The sequence below is a fragment of the Daldinia childiae genome (assembly GCF_008694065.1).
Source record: "Daldinia childiae strain JS-1345 chromosome Unknown Scaffold2, whole genome shotgun sequence".
Taxonomy (NCBI): domain Eukaryota; kingdom Fungi; phylum Ascomycota; class Sordariomycetes; order Xylariales; family Hypoxylaceae; genus Daldinia; species Daldinia childiae.
The window spans coordinates 2,034,943-2,048,883 of NW_022984643.1; the positions used below are offsets into that span (position 1 = coordinate 2,034,943).

The 13,941-nt window shown below is 47.3% G+C and overlaps 3 protein-coding genes across 3 annotated transcripts; 2 read left to right on the top strand and 1 right to left on the bottom strand.

Moving 5' to 3' along the window:
- Positions 1-811: 811 nt before the first annotated feature.
- Positions 812-5,468, top strand: GL218_01474 (Protein HOS4; the record flags this gene model as incomplete). The annotated part of the gene is made up of 3 exons (XM_033577945.1): positions 812-4,556; positions 4,610-4,833; positions 4,896-5,468. The coding sequence occupies 3 exons, from the start codon at positions 812-814 to the stop codon at positions 5,466-5,468; spliced, it is 4,542 nt and encodes a 1,513-aa protein (XP_033438956.1).
- A 2,408-nt stretch (positions 5,469-7,876) lies between these two features.
- On the top strand, positions 7,877-8,917 carry GL218_01475 (uncharacterized protein; the record flags this gene model as incomplete). The annotated part of the gene is made up of 1 exon (XM_033577946.1): positions 7,877-8,917. One exon carries the CDS (start codon positions 7,877-7,879, stop codon positions 8,915-8,917), a length of 1,041 nt encoding a protein of 346 aa, XP_033438957.1.
- Positions 8,918-9,945: 1,028 nt separating this feature from the next.
- GL218_01476 (uncharacterized protein) lies at positions 9,946-10,725 on the bottom strand (the record flags this gene model as incomplete). The annotated part of the gene is made up of 1 exon (XM_033577947.1): positions 9,946-10,725. The coding sequence occupies one exon, from the start codon at positions 10,723-10,725 to the stop codon at positions 9,946-9,948; it is 780 nt and encodes a 259-aa protein (XP_033438954.1).
- Between the last annotated feature and the right edge of the window lie 3,216 nt (positions 10,726-13,941).

Here is a 13,941-nt window from a genome sequence, read left to right on the forward strand (position 1 = left end):
GGTCGGCAGCCAATTAGAAAAGGGCGCGGCTTGTTAGACTGATCTTGAAATTGATCTTCAATGGCTACACAAGGAAAACAGTCCTAGTGTCACCACACTAACAAAAGCCACTAGTCTACTTTTGTGCATAGCCTACCTCAAGTATTCCAGTACCCGTTCACTTTCCCTCTTGTCTCTTGCAGTCTGGCCTTCCTGTCAGTGTTCAGTTGTCGTTTCCTATCTCCATGCGCTTTGCCTACCACACTTTGCCTGCCTTACCTATCCGCCTATCTGTTACTACCTACCTTTGCCTACCTTTACCTACCTTGTCTACCTTCCAGTCTACCTTGTCTACCTTGTCTACTTTGCCTACATGCTGCTACCTGCCTGCTACCTCTCTATTATTATCTAGGAGGTAGTTAGTATTTCTCTCAGCTAGGTGCTTTTGGTTTGCTGCATCCTTTTCGTACTTTTCAATTTTGCAAATAATTTCCCTACACCGAAAATTATTCACAATTTACAATTCACATTCGATGACGGTCATTATCTGCGACAACTTGTGTTCATCAGCGATATTTTAGCAAACTGCACATTTCTTCAATCCTATTTAGTACTCAGTTCCAGTCCAAGACCGTCTAAAGTCTTGTTTTCTATCAGTTCCTTAACCGTTTGACCCGCGACCGACCGTTTATGTTCGTACTCGTACCATTGTAAAGTAGGTCCATATTCGTCAAGTTTGTACAGAGTCTCGACACGAATTCTGTCCCTATCGTCACCCACGAGTGGCCATCATGGTGTACTGTATTGTATTTCGGTATATGAATTGAATGCTATGGATGCGCAGAATGCTGTCGAGTCCGCAAACACGAAACAGGCTGCCTCGCCGAAGCGGGGATTTGCTGAGTCTGAAGATCCCAAGTCGACGGTGACAGCGAATAACGCCACAACCAATAACATTAAGCCTTCACTGACTGCAAAACCCCCTTCCACATCTAAGGAGTTGCGACCCGTACCGATATTATCAAGTGTGCAGGATGATGATGTTGGACCTGATCAGAACTCGGACGCCGAGACAATCGTCCTGCCAGGCAAGGATGGTGTCTCTCCGTCGAAACCTCGAAAGGTAATAAAGCACGAAGATAGGAGCGATGGTGAGATTGATGATGTTTTACCGCCTCCGAGGAAGTATTTGAAGGATGGTAAAAACGGCGATCGCAATGGTGGTCCTTCCGATGATGTAGCCTTCCTAGAAAGGAAGAAGCGACTGCCTGGAAAAGAGAGGCAACCGCGAAGTAAAGAAGTATCAAGTGGGCTTAGTTCTGCTCCTGCTTCTCCGCCTCCACACCGTCGCAATAACCACGAGCACATTCACCGGCGTCGCAGATCCAGTGATGCACATTCGGAATCAGGCTCCGAATCATCTAAGACGAGACCTACAAAAGATACTATCAAACATAAGTCGAAATCCGTAGATAGGTTATTACCTGGCAAGCGCAAGGCACCCAAGGCAGAATCTGATGACGAAGGCGAGTCGCGGAAAGTTCGTCGACCGCGTATTTCAGACGCGGGCCTTGACAACCAAGCTGTTGTTGCTAGGGAGAAGGACCAAAAACCGTCATCAGTCCGACTACCCCACGACAGACAATCCACTTCTCGAAACCGATCGTTGTCACCTCATGGTCGTGCTCACCGACGTAGCCTTTCAACGCAACTTCCATCTCAGTCTTCGAATGGCTTTAGCACGAAGAAAAGGCGTATACCTGCACCCCTTCAATCTACCGATTATCACTCCGACGATTCATCTGCCAGTGGAAGCCCGCATCCTCGAAGTTCGAAATTAAGAAGTATAGCTACCCCCGTCACTGGTGAATCAACAATCTCACCCGCAAGGATGCCAGCCCACAAGAAGCATGTTGATAATCATGGGCAGACATTGCTCGCTAAGGCCTGTGCGAAAGGCGAATACGAAGCTGCTAAGAAGCGGTTAACCGAACGACCTGAAGATTTAAATTTTGCTGATTATGCTGGAAACACACCTCTGCAAGTTGCGTCACTCAATGGCCACGAACAAATTGTCCAACTTCTTATTGATGCGGGATGCAATCTGGACTGCCGGAATAGCGACAAGGAGACACCGCTTCTTGATGCTGTAGAGAACGGTCATCTGGGTGTCGTTAAGCTCTTGCTGAAGGCTGGTGTAAACCCCCGAAAGGCGGATGCTGAGGGACACGAACCATTGGAGAAAGTACCCGACGAGTTAGAAAACGCGGAAGAAATCCGAGCTGCGTTGCGGGAGGCGAAGGAGAGGGTGGGCGAGCTGCGGCGAACTTCCGAAGACCACCCACCTCACGATATGCCGGATACCCTTTCCTCCCACGGACCTGAAAGTCCTCGTCGTTCACCCGCAGCGTCAGGTAGCAGCACATTAGCAGCCCAACGCCGCGGCGGTGCCGTACGGTCGACGAAGACCAGCAATCATCTGTTGTATATGAATCTCGATGACAAGACTCTTCGACAAGCTGCGGCGCGAGGTGATAATGAGACGGTGACCCGTGTACTGCAAGTCAAGGAACGTTGTGACGATCCTGAGGCTCTGGTCAATGCAGCTCGCGGTGGCCATAGCTTTGTGGTCGAACTCCTGCTCGCCTTAGGAGGCGCGAACCCAGATCCGCTACGACCTGTTCCAGGCCTCCCGACAGAACATGGGACGCCAATGTTAGCCGCTATTGGTGGAGAGAATATCGAGGTTATCAAACTTTTACTCAACGCGTCTAATTTTGACCCGACTCGTCGTTTTAAAGGTCAGACTTATTATGAAATAGCTAGACGTCGGGAGGGACCTATGTGGAAGGAGGAAGAGCATCTTCTCAAGAATGCTTACGACGAATTTAAGAAATCGCCCAAAGTTTCCTCCAAGACAAAGTCTCCGGGCAGGCGAGACCGTGATCGCGAACTAGACCCAGAGTCGAGACGTGCCAACCGCAACGAGTCGAACTTGGACGCTGTCCGATCGCATAAGCGTCGGCCATCTAGCCCCTCCCGAGATGTCGAGTCTAAAAAGAAGGCCAGCTCTACTAAAGTTTCTGGAAGTCCTAAGGAGAAGAGGCGCTCGCTTTCTTTTGGTAATCATGACGAACAGACCTCGCCTAAGCGTGGACCGGGACGCCCCAAGAAAGAAGAGCGGGTTTCAAGTATTGCTACATCAGATCGCGAGGTTTCTCCTGCTGTGTCTAAGACCCTTCCGTCGAAGTCAAAATTGGTAGACTCGGACCCCGCTATTAACTCTTCTGATACCGAAACTGCAAAGCCGCGGAGGAAGCTTATTTCGGGTAAAGAATTGAAAGGGCACAGGGAAAAGCAGCGACGTGCGAGCTTAGCGTCAAACAACTCAACCACCGAGCGTGGCGATCCCAGAAATGAAGATGTGCTAGAAAAGCGACCAGATCGGCTCTCCGAGAAATACCATGATCGAACGAAGGCAATAAAGCGTGACGAGTCTAATGATAGGTTGTCTGTAGGTGAAGGTTCAGCCAAGAGGCCTCGATCTAGTGTTACGCCACCTCGGCATGGGCTTACAGATAAAGACGATACCGACGCTCCTATTAAGAGAAGGAGATTGGATCCCGACAGCAAAGAAAGACGACCATTTCAAACCTCTTCACCCGAAAGTCGACAGCAAAAACGGGATCCATCACGGGACCCCGTTAGGTCACAGCGACCCTCGGACGACCGTAAAGAAGCGCCAAAGGCCAAGAAGGCCAGTCGCGATCGTAGAGAGTTAGATAAAGCAAGCCCTCTAGAAAAGACTAGCATCACTGTAGCCTCCGAAGACGTTGACGTGGATATGCGTGACGCACCCCAACCACACTTAGTTGAAGAGAGCGAATCGCATATTGACCGTGAGCGCAAAGAGGCAAAGAGAAAGCAAGCCGAAGCCGAGGCGATAGCTGCTGAGGAAGCGAAAAAGAAAGAAATCGAACAAAAACGTCAAGAAGCAGAGAAGAAAAAACAGGAGGCAGAGGTACGACGACGTGAAGAAGTTGAAAAGAAGCGTCTTCAAGAAGAAGAGCGAATACGCCTGGAGAAAGAAGAAAAGAGACGAAAAGAAGAGGAGGAAAGGGTGCGACTAGAAGAGGAGCGAAAGGAGAAAGAGGAGCAGGAGAGAAAGCTACGAGAAGAAGAGGAGAGAAAGCGAAAGGAGGAAGAAGAACGTAAGCGACAAGAGGAAGAAGCTAGAATCCGTCGCGAGAAGGAGGCTGCCGAAGAAGCCCAACGCTTGCGAGAGGAGGAAGAGCAAAAGGAACAAGAGCGCAAACGTGAAGCCGAGATGCAGCGTGCTCGCCAGGAAGAGATGGAGAAGATCCGTCTATCCAAGTTGCCTCCTCTATTACGCTGGCTCGATGCCTGCCCAAACCCCAAGCAAAAGGACATAGCCGAGCTCTTCGCTATAGCGCGAGGGGTAAGGTATGATACGATTAACCCTTCCGCCACTGGCCACGCAAACGGACGCGAGCAATGGTTGCTCAACACTCAAGTTGCCCTACTTTTGGGTGAGAAAGATACCTCGCTGTCAAGATGTGAGTTACTAAATAATTATTTTTGACGTCGTGTTTAACTGATCGATCCTTAGATACTGCGTGGGAGCGTATTCCAGTATCGCATATAGCAAAGAGAGTTATCTGGCGGCTAGAGCAGGATAGATATGCTCTAACAGAAGGCAAACTGTATCACTTAGGAGAACAATTACCCAATTTCTACGGAGGTAATCCTTGGTCAGTTGGCTATAGGAGACTCGAACAGATTCGTGGTGAGGCGTGGAAGTGTTTCTCCGAGACGGAGATGTTCTTTATCAAAGTAAGTTTGTTACATATATCGGCATGTTAGCACTATCGACTTGACACTAACGTGATTAAAAGCAATCCGACTTCCTCTACATCGTTCCAACCATACCTCACCTTCGCAACGTCAAATTGTCGATCTGGTATTGCGAGCTCCCAGAGCATGAATCCGCCCTCTCAACTTGGAGTACCCCAGCCAAATGGAAACAAGATCCGGATGCCGAAAGCCGTGGAGGGTTTGCACCTCAATCCAAGTATTATATTAACGGGGAACTGGTGGGCGAGAAGAAGCCACAGCCATACCAACCAAGCAAAAGTCCATTTCCAGATCACCGGGTCCCAAGAAGGGGCGGGCTTGTTGCAGTCACGCCAGATGAGCCTGACTATGCGCGCATCTGCATTGAGCAGGGTCTAACACACCTCCTTACGGATCAACAAAAACAAGCTGTGCTGAACGGGGCACATTTGACCCCTCGGAGCATGGTGTCGAACGAGGCTCTAGACTACATGGGCGAGAATTTATCCCCTTCGACCGAATTACCGAGTACTAGACTAGTCAACGGCATCAAGAGCGGCCACGAATCCCTGGACAAGCTTCCTGTTAATGGCACCAGTGGAGATGATTCGGGAAGCCAGCGACGGGGTAGTTAAATTGGACTATTCTAATAGCGCAATACGCATATCCTACATATCCTTCACCCTGGCAGCGTTTTCTTGTCCCTGTACGATATCGAAGTGGCAGCTTATGCGACTTCCAAACTATTCATACGCCAAAGGAATCTAATTCCCGTGGTAGTAAGCATTTTTATTTGTTGTCACAGATGTGACGAGGACGGCTCGAAAAAAACAAAACAGGCGAATACTCACGTATATGATGGCCTGACTTCATGGGTGGAGTTTGAGGCTCTTGAATTGGCTGGCAAGCGTATAAAAGCTTTCCACCTTGGATCCCAGCTCCGAGGATTTGCTCTTCCATATGATGTCGGCGTACACGTTCTTGTTTGCGATGCCAAGGCTAGAAAGGGGGTAGGGTTGAGAATTGGCGGTTGAGATGCGGATTACGATTAGATACACCCAATGCAGTATATACATTCTTATGATTGAAGGCACTCGATGGTGTTATTACGATAGGCTTTGATGGAAACGAGGTAACTTCGGATGGTTCCATGGCGTGATTGAGATGGGGTGTGTTAAACCTCGCTCAGGCAGTGAGCGAGCTCGGTTTTGTTGCCAAATGAAATACTACCATCAGCCAAGGGCATGGTCTGATGTTAAAATCTTAGTTGGAGCAGTATGGTCGAAACAACGAGCCTATTAAATGGAATCGTTGCTTTTACTTCGATAGGCCCTCGGATATGGTCGTAATAAACCATGTCCAAGCTACTATAATTCCCAGCGGAGCCACATGAAGACGTCACCATCGGATAGGAATCTGACCTTGGCATCTATTATACGGGGCAAATGACACTCGCCTGAGCGAAATCGCATGCCGTGTCCCAAGCCTAGTATGTATAACCTACCTCCTATGTAAAAGCGAGATGATCCTTCATCGTAGGTACCGAGTCATAGCCGCCCGTGTAACAGCCCTACTAAGCCATGCATTTACGAATATTATGAAGGCTTGCGTGCCGTTTCTTGTTGAAAGACATGCGGCTTGTGTAACATAAATCTATCCTATCGAGGACTCTTGACGTGTAACACATGTAGCGCTGTCATGTTTGTTTCTTACATTTGTGACCTACCTAAGTTATCTCCTTCATAAAATCGACCTACCTAGTCTCATTGCCAAGGTCCGAGGTAGGCGATGATAACAATGGCTCGTCTAAGGTCCTCCGCCCAGTTTGCTTGAATTAGAGGATAATGATAGGAAGGATATTTTTAGAGATGACATGACTGATGATGGGATATTGGTGGTCCGCGACGTTGCTCTTCGAGGCCCGACTGGATTGAGTATACCTAAAGCTATGAACGCTGGCTGAGAATACACGCGATTGCTGTGGTCTCGATGAGCAGTATAGAGACGCTGTTGGCGAGGGCAAGACTACGTAGTAGCTTATGTCTCGAGTACTTCTAGGTAAGTTTGTAGGTAGTTGTCTTTGCATAAAACGAAAGACGCTTCAATCCGTACATAGTCCAAATGATGCAACGGATTCGGGAAGAAAAAGAAAAGCCGGTTTCTTATTTTAGGAGACTAAATCGATTAGCGACTAGCGGTGGATTCTTTATGCCGGACGGGTGCCGGCATTACAATATATTGTATGTATACCTACCTACCTTAATACATTCGGTATACAAAGAAACATAAAAGGGGCTAAGACGTCGAGGGGAATAATTCATTATTTTGTGCTACCATGTACAGACTGTACCATGTAGGGGACTTTGGTAACAGCATAACAATGGTAACATAACAAAAGTCCGTGTCGTACTTCGTAGAATGGTCGAATAGAATGCGTCGTTATGAAGGACCTTGTAATAATAGTCTGGTTTAACTAGGACAAGGGTATAAAGACTAATGCTGGATATTGGGCTGATCAACATAGCCTCCCTTGTCGAGCCATGGAACCGGATACTTGTAACACGACCTCTGCCGTGTAGACTTTAGCAATCCGTAACTGGCCCTAGTTAACCAAAGATAGTCATGATGAGCATTGTGTAATTATGGGGCGCTGTTTCGTCCATGCACGATATCCTCTCTTAATCCTATCTTATTGGACGCGACAGCTGGCTTTGACAGGCCTTTAAGGCTGAAGGAAAAGTAAATTACCGGGTGTTGCTACTACGGTGACGGGTCTTCTCCGTGTTCACTGATTCATTCAGGCACCGTTTTTTTTTTCTCAATTTTCTTTTTTTACTCTTTTCAATCTTTCCCCATCCTGTAGCGTCCGACCAACCCCTCCTAAGCGGTCCTCACCGCTGAGCGTTGCGAACGCGACTAAGTTAGTTAGAAGTCTTGGAATTGCCTCGTCGAGGTCGTAAACGACTCCCACTCTCGAGTCGAGACGAGTATCCACCACACTACACTACACCATACCTAAATAGCAAGCAGTTAGCCGGTCAGAATGAGGTGGTTCCTGACGTTGCCGGCCTCTCTGTTGCTCAGCATCGCGCTGCAAACCCAAGTTTCGTTAGCCATCGATAACGACTTCTCGGCATACCCCGAGGACTCGCAGCAATGCCTAAACGACGCGGCCGACCGGAGCAAATGCACGGGCAACACAGGCAACGAAATGAATAGGTGCCTGTGTTCCAACAAGGGAAACTTCATCTATAATACCGCTGAGTGTGTCGCCAAACAGAGCCCCGGCGATCTCAATGCCGTCTACGATACCATGGAGTTCAACTGCGCCGGTACGGGTGTCACCATTGCCGTCTCCAAGCAGGCCTTCCTCTCACAAGCCGCCGCCGCCACCGCAACGACGTCTTCCGCTACACCGACTTCTACCTCGCCAACTTCCACATCAGATTCTCCCACGGCATCACCCACAACATCCGACTCCCCCTCCGGAACCAGCACCCTCTCCTCAGGCGCCAAGATCGGATTGGGCGTAGGCATTGGCTTCGGCAGCGTAGCGCTCGGTCTACTAGGTTGGTTCGTATTTGCGTACTCGCGCCGCCGGCGGGCACACCCGCCCACCGACCCGAACTCGCCGCACCAGCACGACGTGGAGCTCTCGCCTAACGCAGCCTACACCATGCACAACGGCAGCAGCGTGTACCAGCCGTCTCCATTAACACCATCGCCTGAGTACGCGCAGCACAATGCGCAATTCGGCGGCGTCGCGGAATTAAGTCCCGCGACTGTGCATAGCGGGTGGAAGGAATTGCCCGCGGATTACTACGGCGGCGGTGATAAGAAAGACGGTAGTGGAGGAGGTGGTGGTGGTAAGAGTAACGGGGGATACAATTACAAGCGCTCGTCCGGCGTGCCACTTCTCGCAGAATTAGACGATGGACGCGCGAACTCGCCGGCGCCGGTCGAATTGCCGGGAAGCGAAGTATTCAACGATACTAGCAGCATGCATACGCCGACGCATAGTGCCCAGAGTCCGGAGAGCGGATATCGGGATCAGGGGTTAGGGAACGGGAATGGAGCAGGATGATGAGATGAGATAGGGTGTGGATATGATGAGTTGAGAAAAAAAAGAAAAAGAAGAAGAGCGTTCCGATACCGAATACCGAATACTAATGAACATATTAAAGTTTACAATTCATTCCGACGTGCAGAATTCCAACCCGCCAAGATGACTAATAACATCTAATACATATTACATATTACATATTATATAGGTACATATCTACCTACCTTGGGTATGATATAAGCCGATACAAGCCTACATAATGTATTGACGTAATGACGAGGCCAGCGATATAGCGATATAGCGGACATTTACAACTACCAAATTAAACAACTACGATTCAAGAAAGATTATCATATTATTATACCATTATTATAGCATAGCATAAAGGCGGCGTCCCGGAGTCTAAACGATAATACGTGTTAACAGAAAGAAAGAAACATGTACATATATATTATATAGTTATATATTAGTTATACTTAGGTATATTCTTATGTCTTAGGTAGTTATTAAAGAACTCTTACACGGCGAATAAGATAGCTTCTTAGTCGAGGTTGCCTAAAGGATGTTTAGTTTCAAGAGGATTTCCGTCTCGTGAGTTACCGAGGTCAACTGGTTGAATGGCGTTCGAATATGGCACGGCTAGTGTTACTCAACCACTCTTATTCCCATCCTAATACAAAAAGAACCCATGTATATTTCTCCGTACCGTTGCTTCGCCTAATTATAAGCAGAAAAGTGCCATGTCTCAAGATCCGCATCCTTGGGACTTACATTCATTCGTCCAGAACGCGAAGAGGCGCGTTACTTAGCCGCCGGCTATTCCATCAGCAAAGCATACATACGCTAGAAATTATCGTCGTACAGTTTTCACGTATGTTTAAGTCCTTGACGTGGATAGATTAAAGGTTTATCGTTGCCAATAACACACACTTGATTTTACTCCGGGCTACCTTTTCGTATCACCAATGTGAATACATGAACTCAGGGATATGTTTAGTACATGAAGTCTTAGAGGGAAACAATTCGCTCCCTATCAAGGGACCATTCCTCTAGTCGTCCACAATTGTGCCTGATGATGACGAAGAATCATCCGCAATGCGTCTCCTACGCCAGAAAGCGAGTTTTTTGAACCATCCCAGGACCGGCCATCTTCCACGATGCGAACTCCCGTCCGAGCTCACGCTCGAATCACGTCGCGATCTTGAGTTCCTGTGGCAACTACAGGAGCAGCAGCCGCAGCATCTTGTTCTTTGCGTGTTGAACTGAGGAGGTGCCATGAGAGTGTGACCAGCCGGAATGAAGCCAGGGGGAGTGTGGCCGGGGGGATGTATCGGTCGCCTATTCCAAGGGTACCCAGATTCAGCCTCGAGAGATAGATCCAGCGCTAGGGAACAGACGTCCTCGAATTTAAACGAAGGGTGCCTAATCTCAACATTGCGCTGGCCTGCGTAGTAGTAGAGCCATTGCGCAGCTAACTTTATATATTCTTTTTCTTCCAAATCATCGTCCACGGACCAGGGGATCTGGTTCTGAACGCTAATGGTCGAGATGGCACCCTTCAAGAGAGACAAAGAGGCGGCATTCCCCAAAGGTGGTGCCTTCTTGAGCAGCTTAGCAGGCGGCAGTAAACGTGACAGACGGCACACACGCCATGTAAGTGAGTCCCACGTTGTTTCAAGAAATGGTGGAGGTGGTGTGACCTGGGATGTGGCTTCGAGTTGTCGAGCGCGTCTATCAAGTGCTTCCAAAGTCGAACTTAGCTCGCTTCTAGGAGGCGGCCTCCTCCCCTCCATGTAGGCAATCACACATGTGCAATAGACTTCCGCCATCTTCTCGGTGCTAGTAGGCCTATAAGTTATCCAATCCGAAGTAGAAGATAGGGCTGATCAGTTCTAAGATTGGGTAAGACCGGCCGTTGATCTGCTTACTCTTAGTAAACCCATCTAGGAGCGGAACACGGCCTCTAAATAATGTCAGAGAGTTGTATGTCGAGCCTAGCTTCATTTGAACGATAATGCTAAATGACAAACGGGCTTACAGAGCTCATAGATAATGTGTATAATCTTGGCGTAACTCCATATTGGTCTTATTGGTCTCCCGTTGTTGCCTACTTGCAGCCTGCAGCAGAACAACGCAGTCCTGCATAAGACTTTCTTCCAGTGCGTCCCAGCACCGTCATCAGATTGGCTAGAGAAGGTAAGGAGCGGACAGGCAGATTGATCAACAATATCACGCGGTCCCTGGTAAAACAGGTGTAATTCCAACTATCCCTCCGCAAAATGGCTCACCTCCTCTAATGTTGCGCCTATTGAAGGGCCGTACACAGGTCTCGCTGTAGCCGCAACTGGCTAAGGCTCTTATCGAGGTAATGCGATACATAAGCCTCACTTTTGAGTGACATTTGACCTGTTCCCCGCAGATGACGCCCGGAAAGTTGGGATAGGCCCTCTTCGGCGAGATGCTGGCTCCGTAAACCCCGAACTTTTTCCTTAAGCAGCCTTGTTGCATCTCCTTAGGTGAAAGTAGACCGCATGGTAGGAAGACAATTCCTATGTAGTCCCCATAGGAACCCGAAATAAGTAGGATATGGTTTGAACCAGAGGGACATAAAGCCCTGAATTGGGCAGTAAAGTTCGTATTAACACAAACAGCTTCTAGGCCCTATAACCCCTTTCGACCGCGCTGAGTGTTCCCACGTGGTCTAGTTGTAATAAGCAGTTGTATCAAGCATTTTCTACTGGTCCTGATTTCTCAAAAGACATGTGCTTGATCTGATGGAGCCAATAGTATATCGATGATATATATATACTCCTTGGTCAATGTATTAAAAAACGAGACCATAGACCATATTGGGCAACATTACACATGTGGTGTTTAGGGAGAAGTTTGGGCTCCTAGAAGTTGCAACGGGTCGAATACCTACCTAAGTAATAAATCGAGACGATGACTAAGGCAATCGCCATGTAGCGTAACCATCGTGGAAGGAAACAGCCATCTTCAATCATAATTATGTAATTGGTCCATATTTTATTATTTTATTCCATATTATAAGAAATTCATCTAATAAGCACATTACAACTAAATAACAATTCCATTTCTAAAATGCGTGCGCTCTTTGCGCTTCATCTTTGTACTTCGCTTATAACGCAGTGCACCCGGCTTAGGCACTCATCGGCCTCTATGGCGCAGTGGTAACGCGTTGCACTTGTAATGCAAAGATCCCTCGTTCGATCCGGGGTGGAGGCAGTGAAAGAATCTGTTCAGTCCATGCTTGGTCACGACCTAGTCACAGCACTAGGAAGTTACTGATTTTTTTCTTTCTTTTTTTGGTGATAAACTCGCCAAGTTAGGGTTATTCATGTGGAGGCTGTTCGTTCCGCTGAGATTTTAAGTTGACTTTTTGCTACTTGTATTCTTTACAAGCAAAACTCGCATATATGCATTGTTTATAGTTAGGAGGTAGCTTACCCCTTTTCCGCCAGTTGATACAGGACATTGTCATACTATCATACTTGTTATGGAAGCATATTTCATATAGCATTCCTTCGAGATAATGGTACACCATGTTTCAACTAAATTACATACTATTCTTCTATCAACTATAGAAGCTTACATATACTCAGGGCGAGACTCTTGGACATAAGTCTAATACCTAACACCTAGTTTAAGTCCTGTTCGAATGTGCTTCTTTACGAAGACGTATCACTAATTCATAGTTATTAATATGTGCCCAAGACAAAAAAACTACATGTCTCATAAGACTCTGTCTAGAGGTTTTGGCTGCTACGCTCACCATGATACCCTTGCAAACCATTGCCTAATTCATTCTCCACGGTGTCCCTGTTACTCACCTGGTACCTAGGTAACTAGACCATCTCTGCGTCGTTCCTCTGCTCTCCTCCATCTTAAGAGTCTTTCTTTGAGCTGTGATGGTTTTATCTGTCTGTGGATGGTCCTTAAACGATGAGCTACATAGGGGTATTCTCATAGACAGTCTTCAGAAATCCGGCAACCATACTCGTAGCCTGGGTATCAGGCTATCCATCTCAGTTTATGGGCTATTAAATTCGGAAACGATGGTTTGTACTTCGATTATTAAGACACTAAGACAGTAGTTGGTCAATCTAGGACTAAGCTATTGACTATTACACGCTTTCTCAATACTTGATATTGCAAGACGTCTCGTGGAAAGGGGAGTAGGTCTGGTTGCTACTTTCTCGAATTTGAGCTAGGATGGAATGAATTTCTCTCGTTTAACAGACACCAAAATCGTGGCTCTCCGTGAAGTGTGATCGGGAATATCAGTAATATTATATGTACATTCTACCTGGGGGCCAGAATACTAATAACCGCAGCAGAGCCTCACTACTCTTGAATTTGATCACAAGAAATTGATCAGAATTGGAGGTTCTTCTTACATATATAACTGCTAAGGAGACATCAATTTATTTACTGAAATAAATGTGCAACCTTTTTATTATTGCATGAGGCTCTCCTACTCACGTTACTTTAAAGTATAGCCTCCTACTTTCATAAAATAAGCGAGACAAGGACTTCACCAACCAAGTCCTCAACTTCCCTTCCAACAACAGGCTGAATGATATATCTACTATAATTACCATAGCATTAGCAAAATAGCATCGAGTCCTCGGTGCCATCTAAGTGATTTTCAGCGAGGCAATATCATATAAATAAAGACCTGAATATTTCATTCCCAGCCCAGCCTTCGTCCGGGACCGATGCTCCAAGCTGACCATGTGCCAAGAAAAGCAAGTATCTTCAATTGCTACCCCAGCCTGCAGCTTTTCCACTACCTACCGCATCATGAATAACATTCGCTGCGGACCCCGCCCCTCTGCAGCCACCATTGCTACCTTAGCAATATGATAGATAGTATCTCATATGACAATGTAAGGCTAGCCAGTGAAGACGAGATATCGCCCCTCCGCCATTTCATTTTGGCTTTGTGGCGGATATGCTCTTCTCTTTCGAGAAAGAAAAATGGCCGTCTGGAGATCTAGATATAAAATCTTGACTCTCGTCTC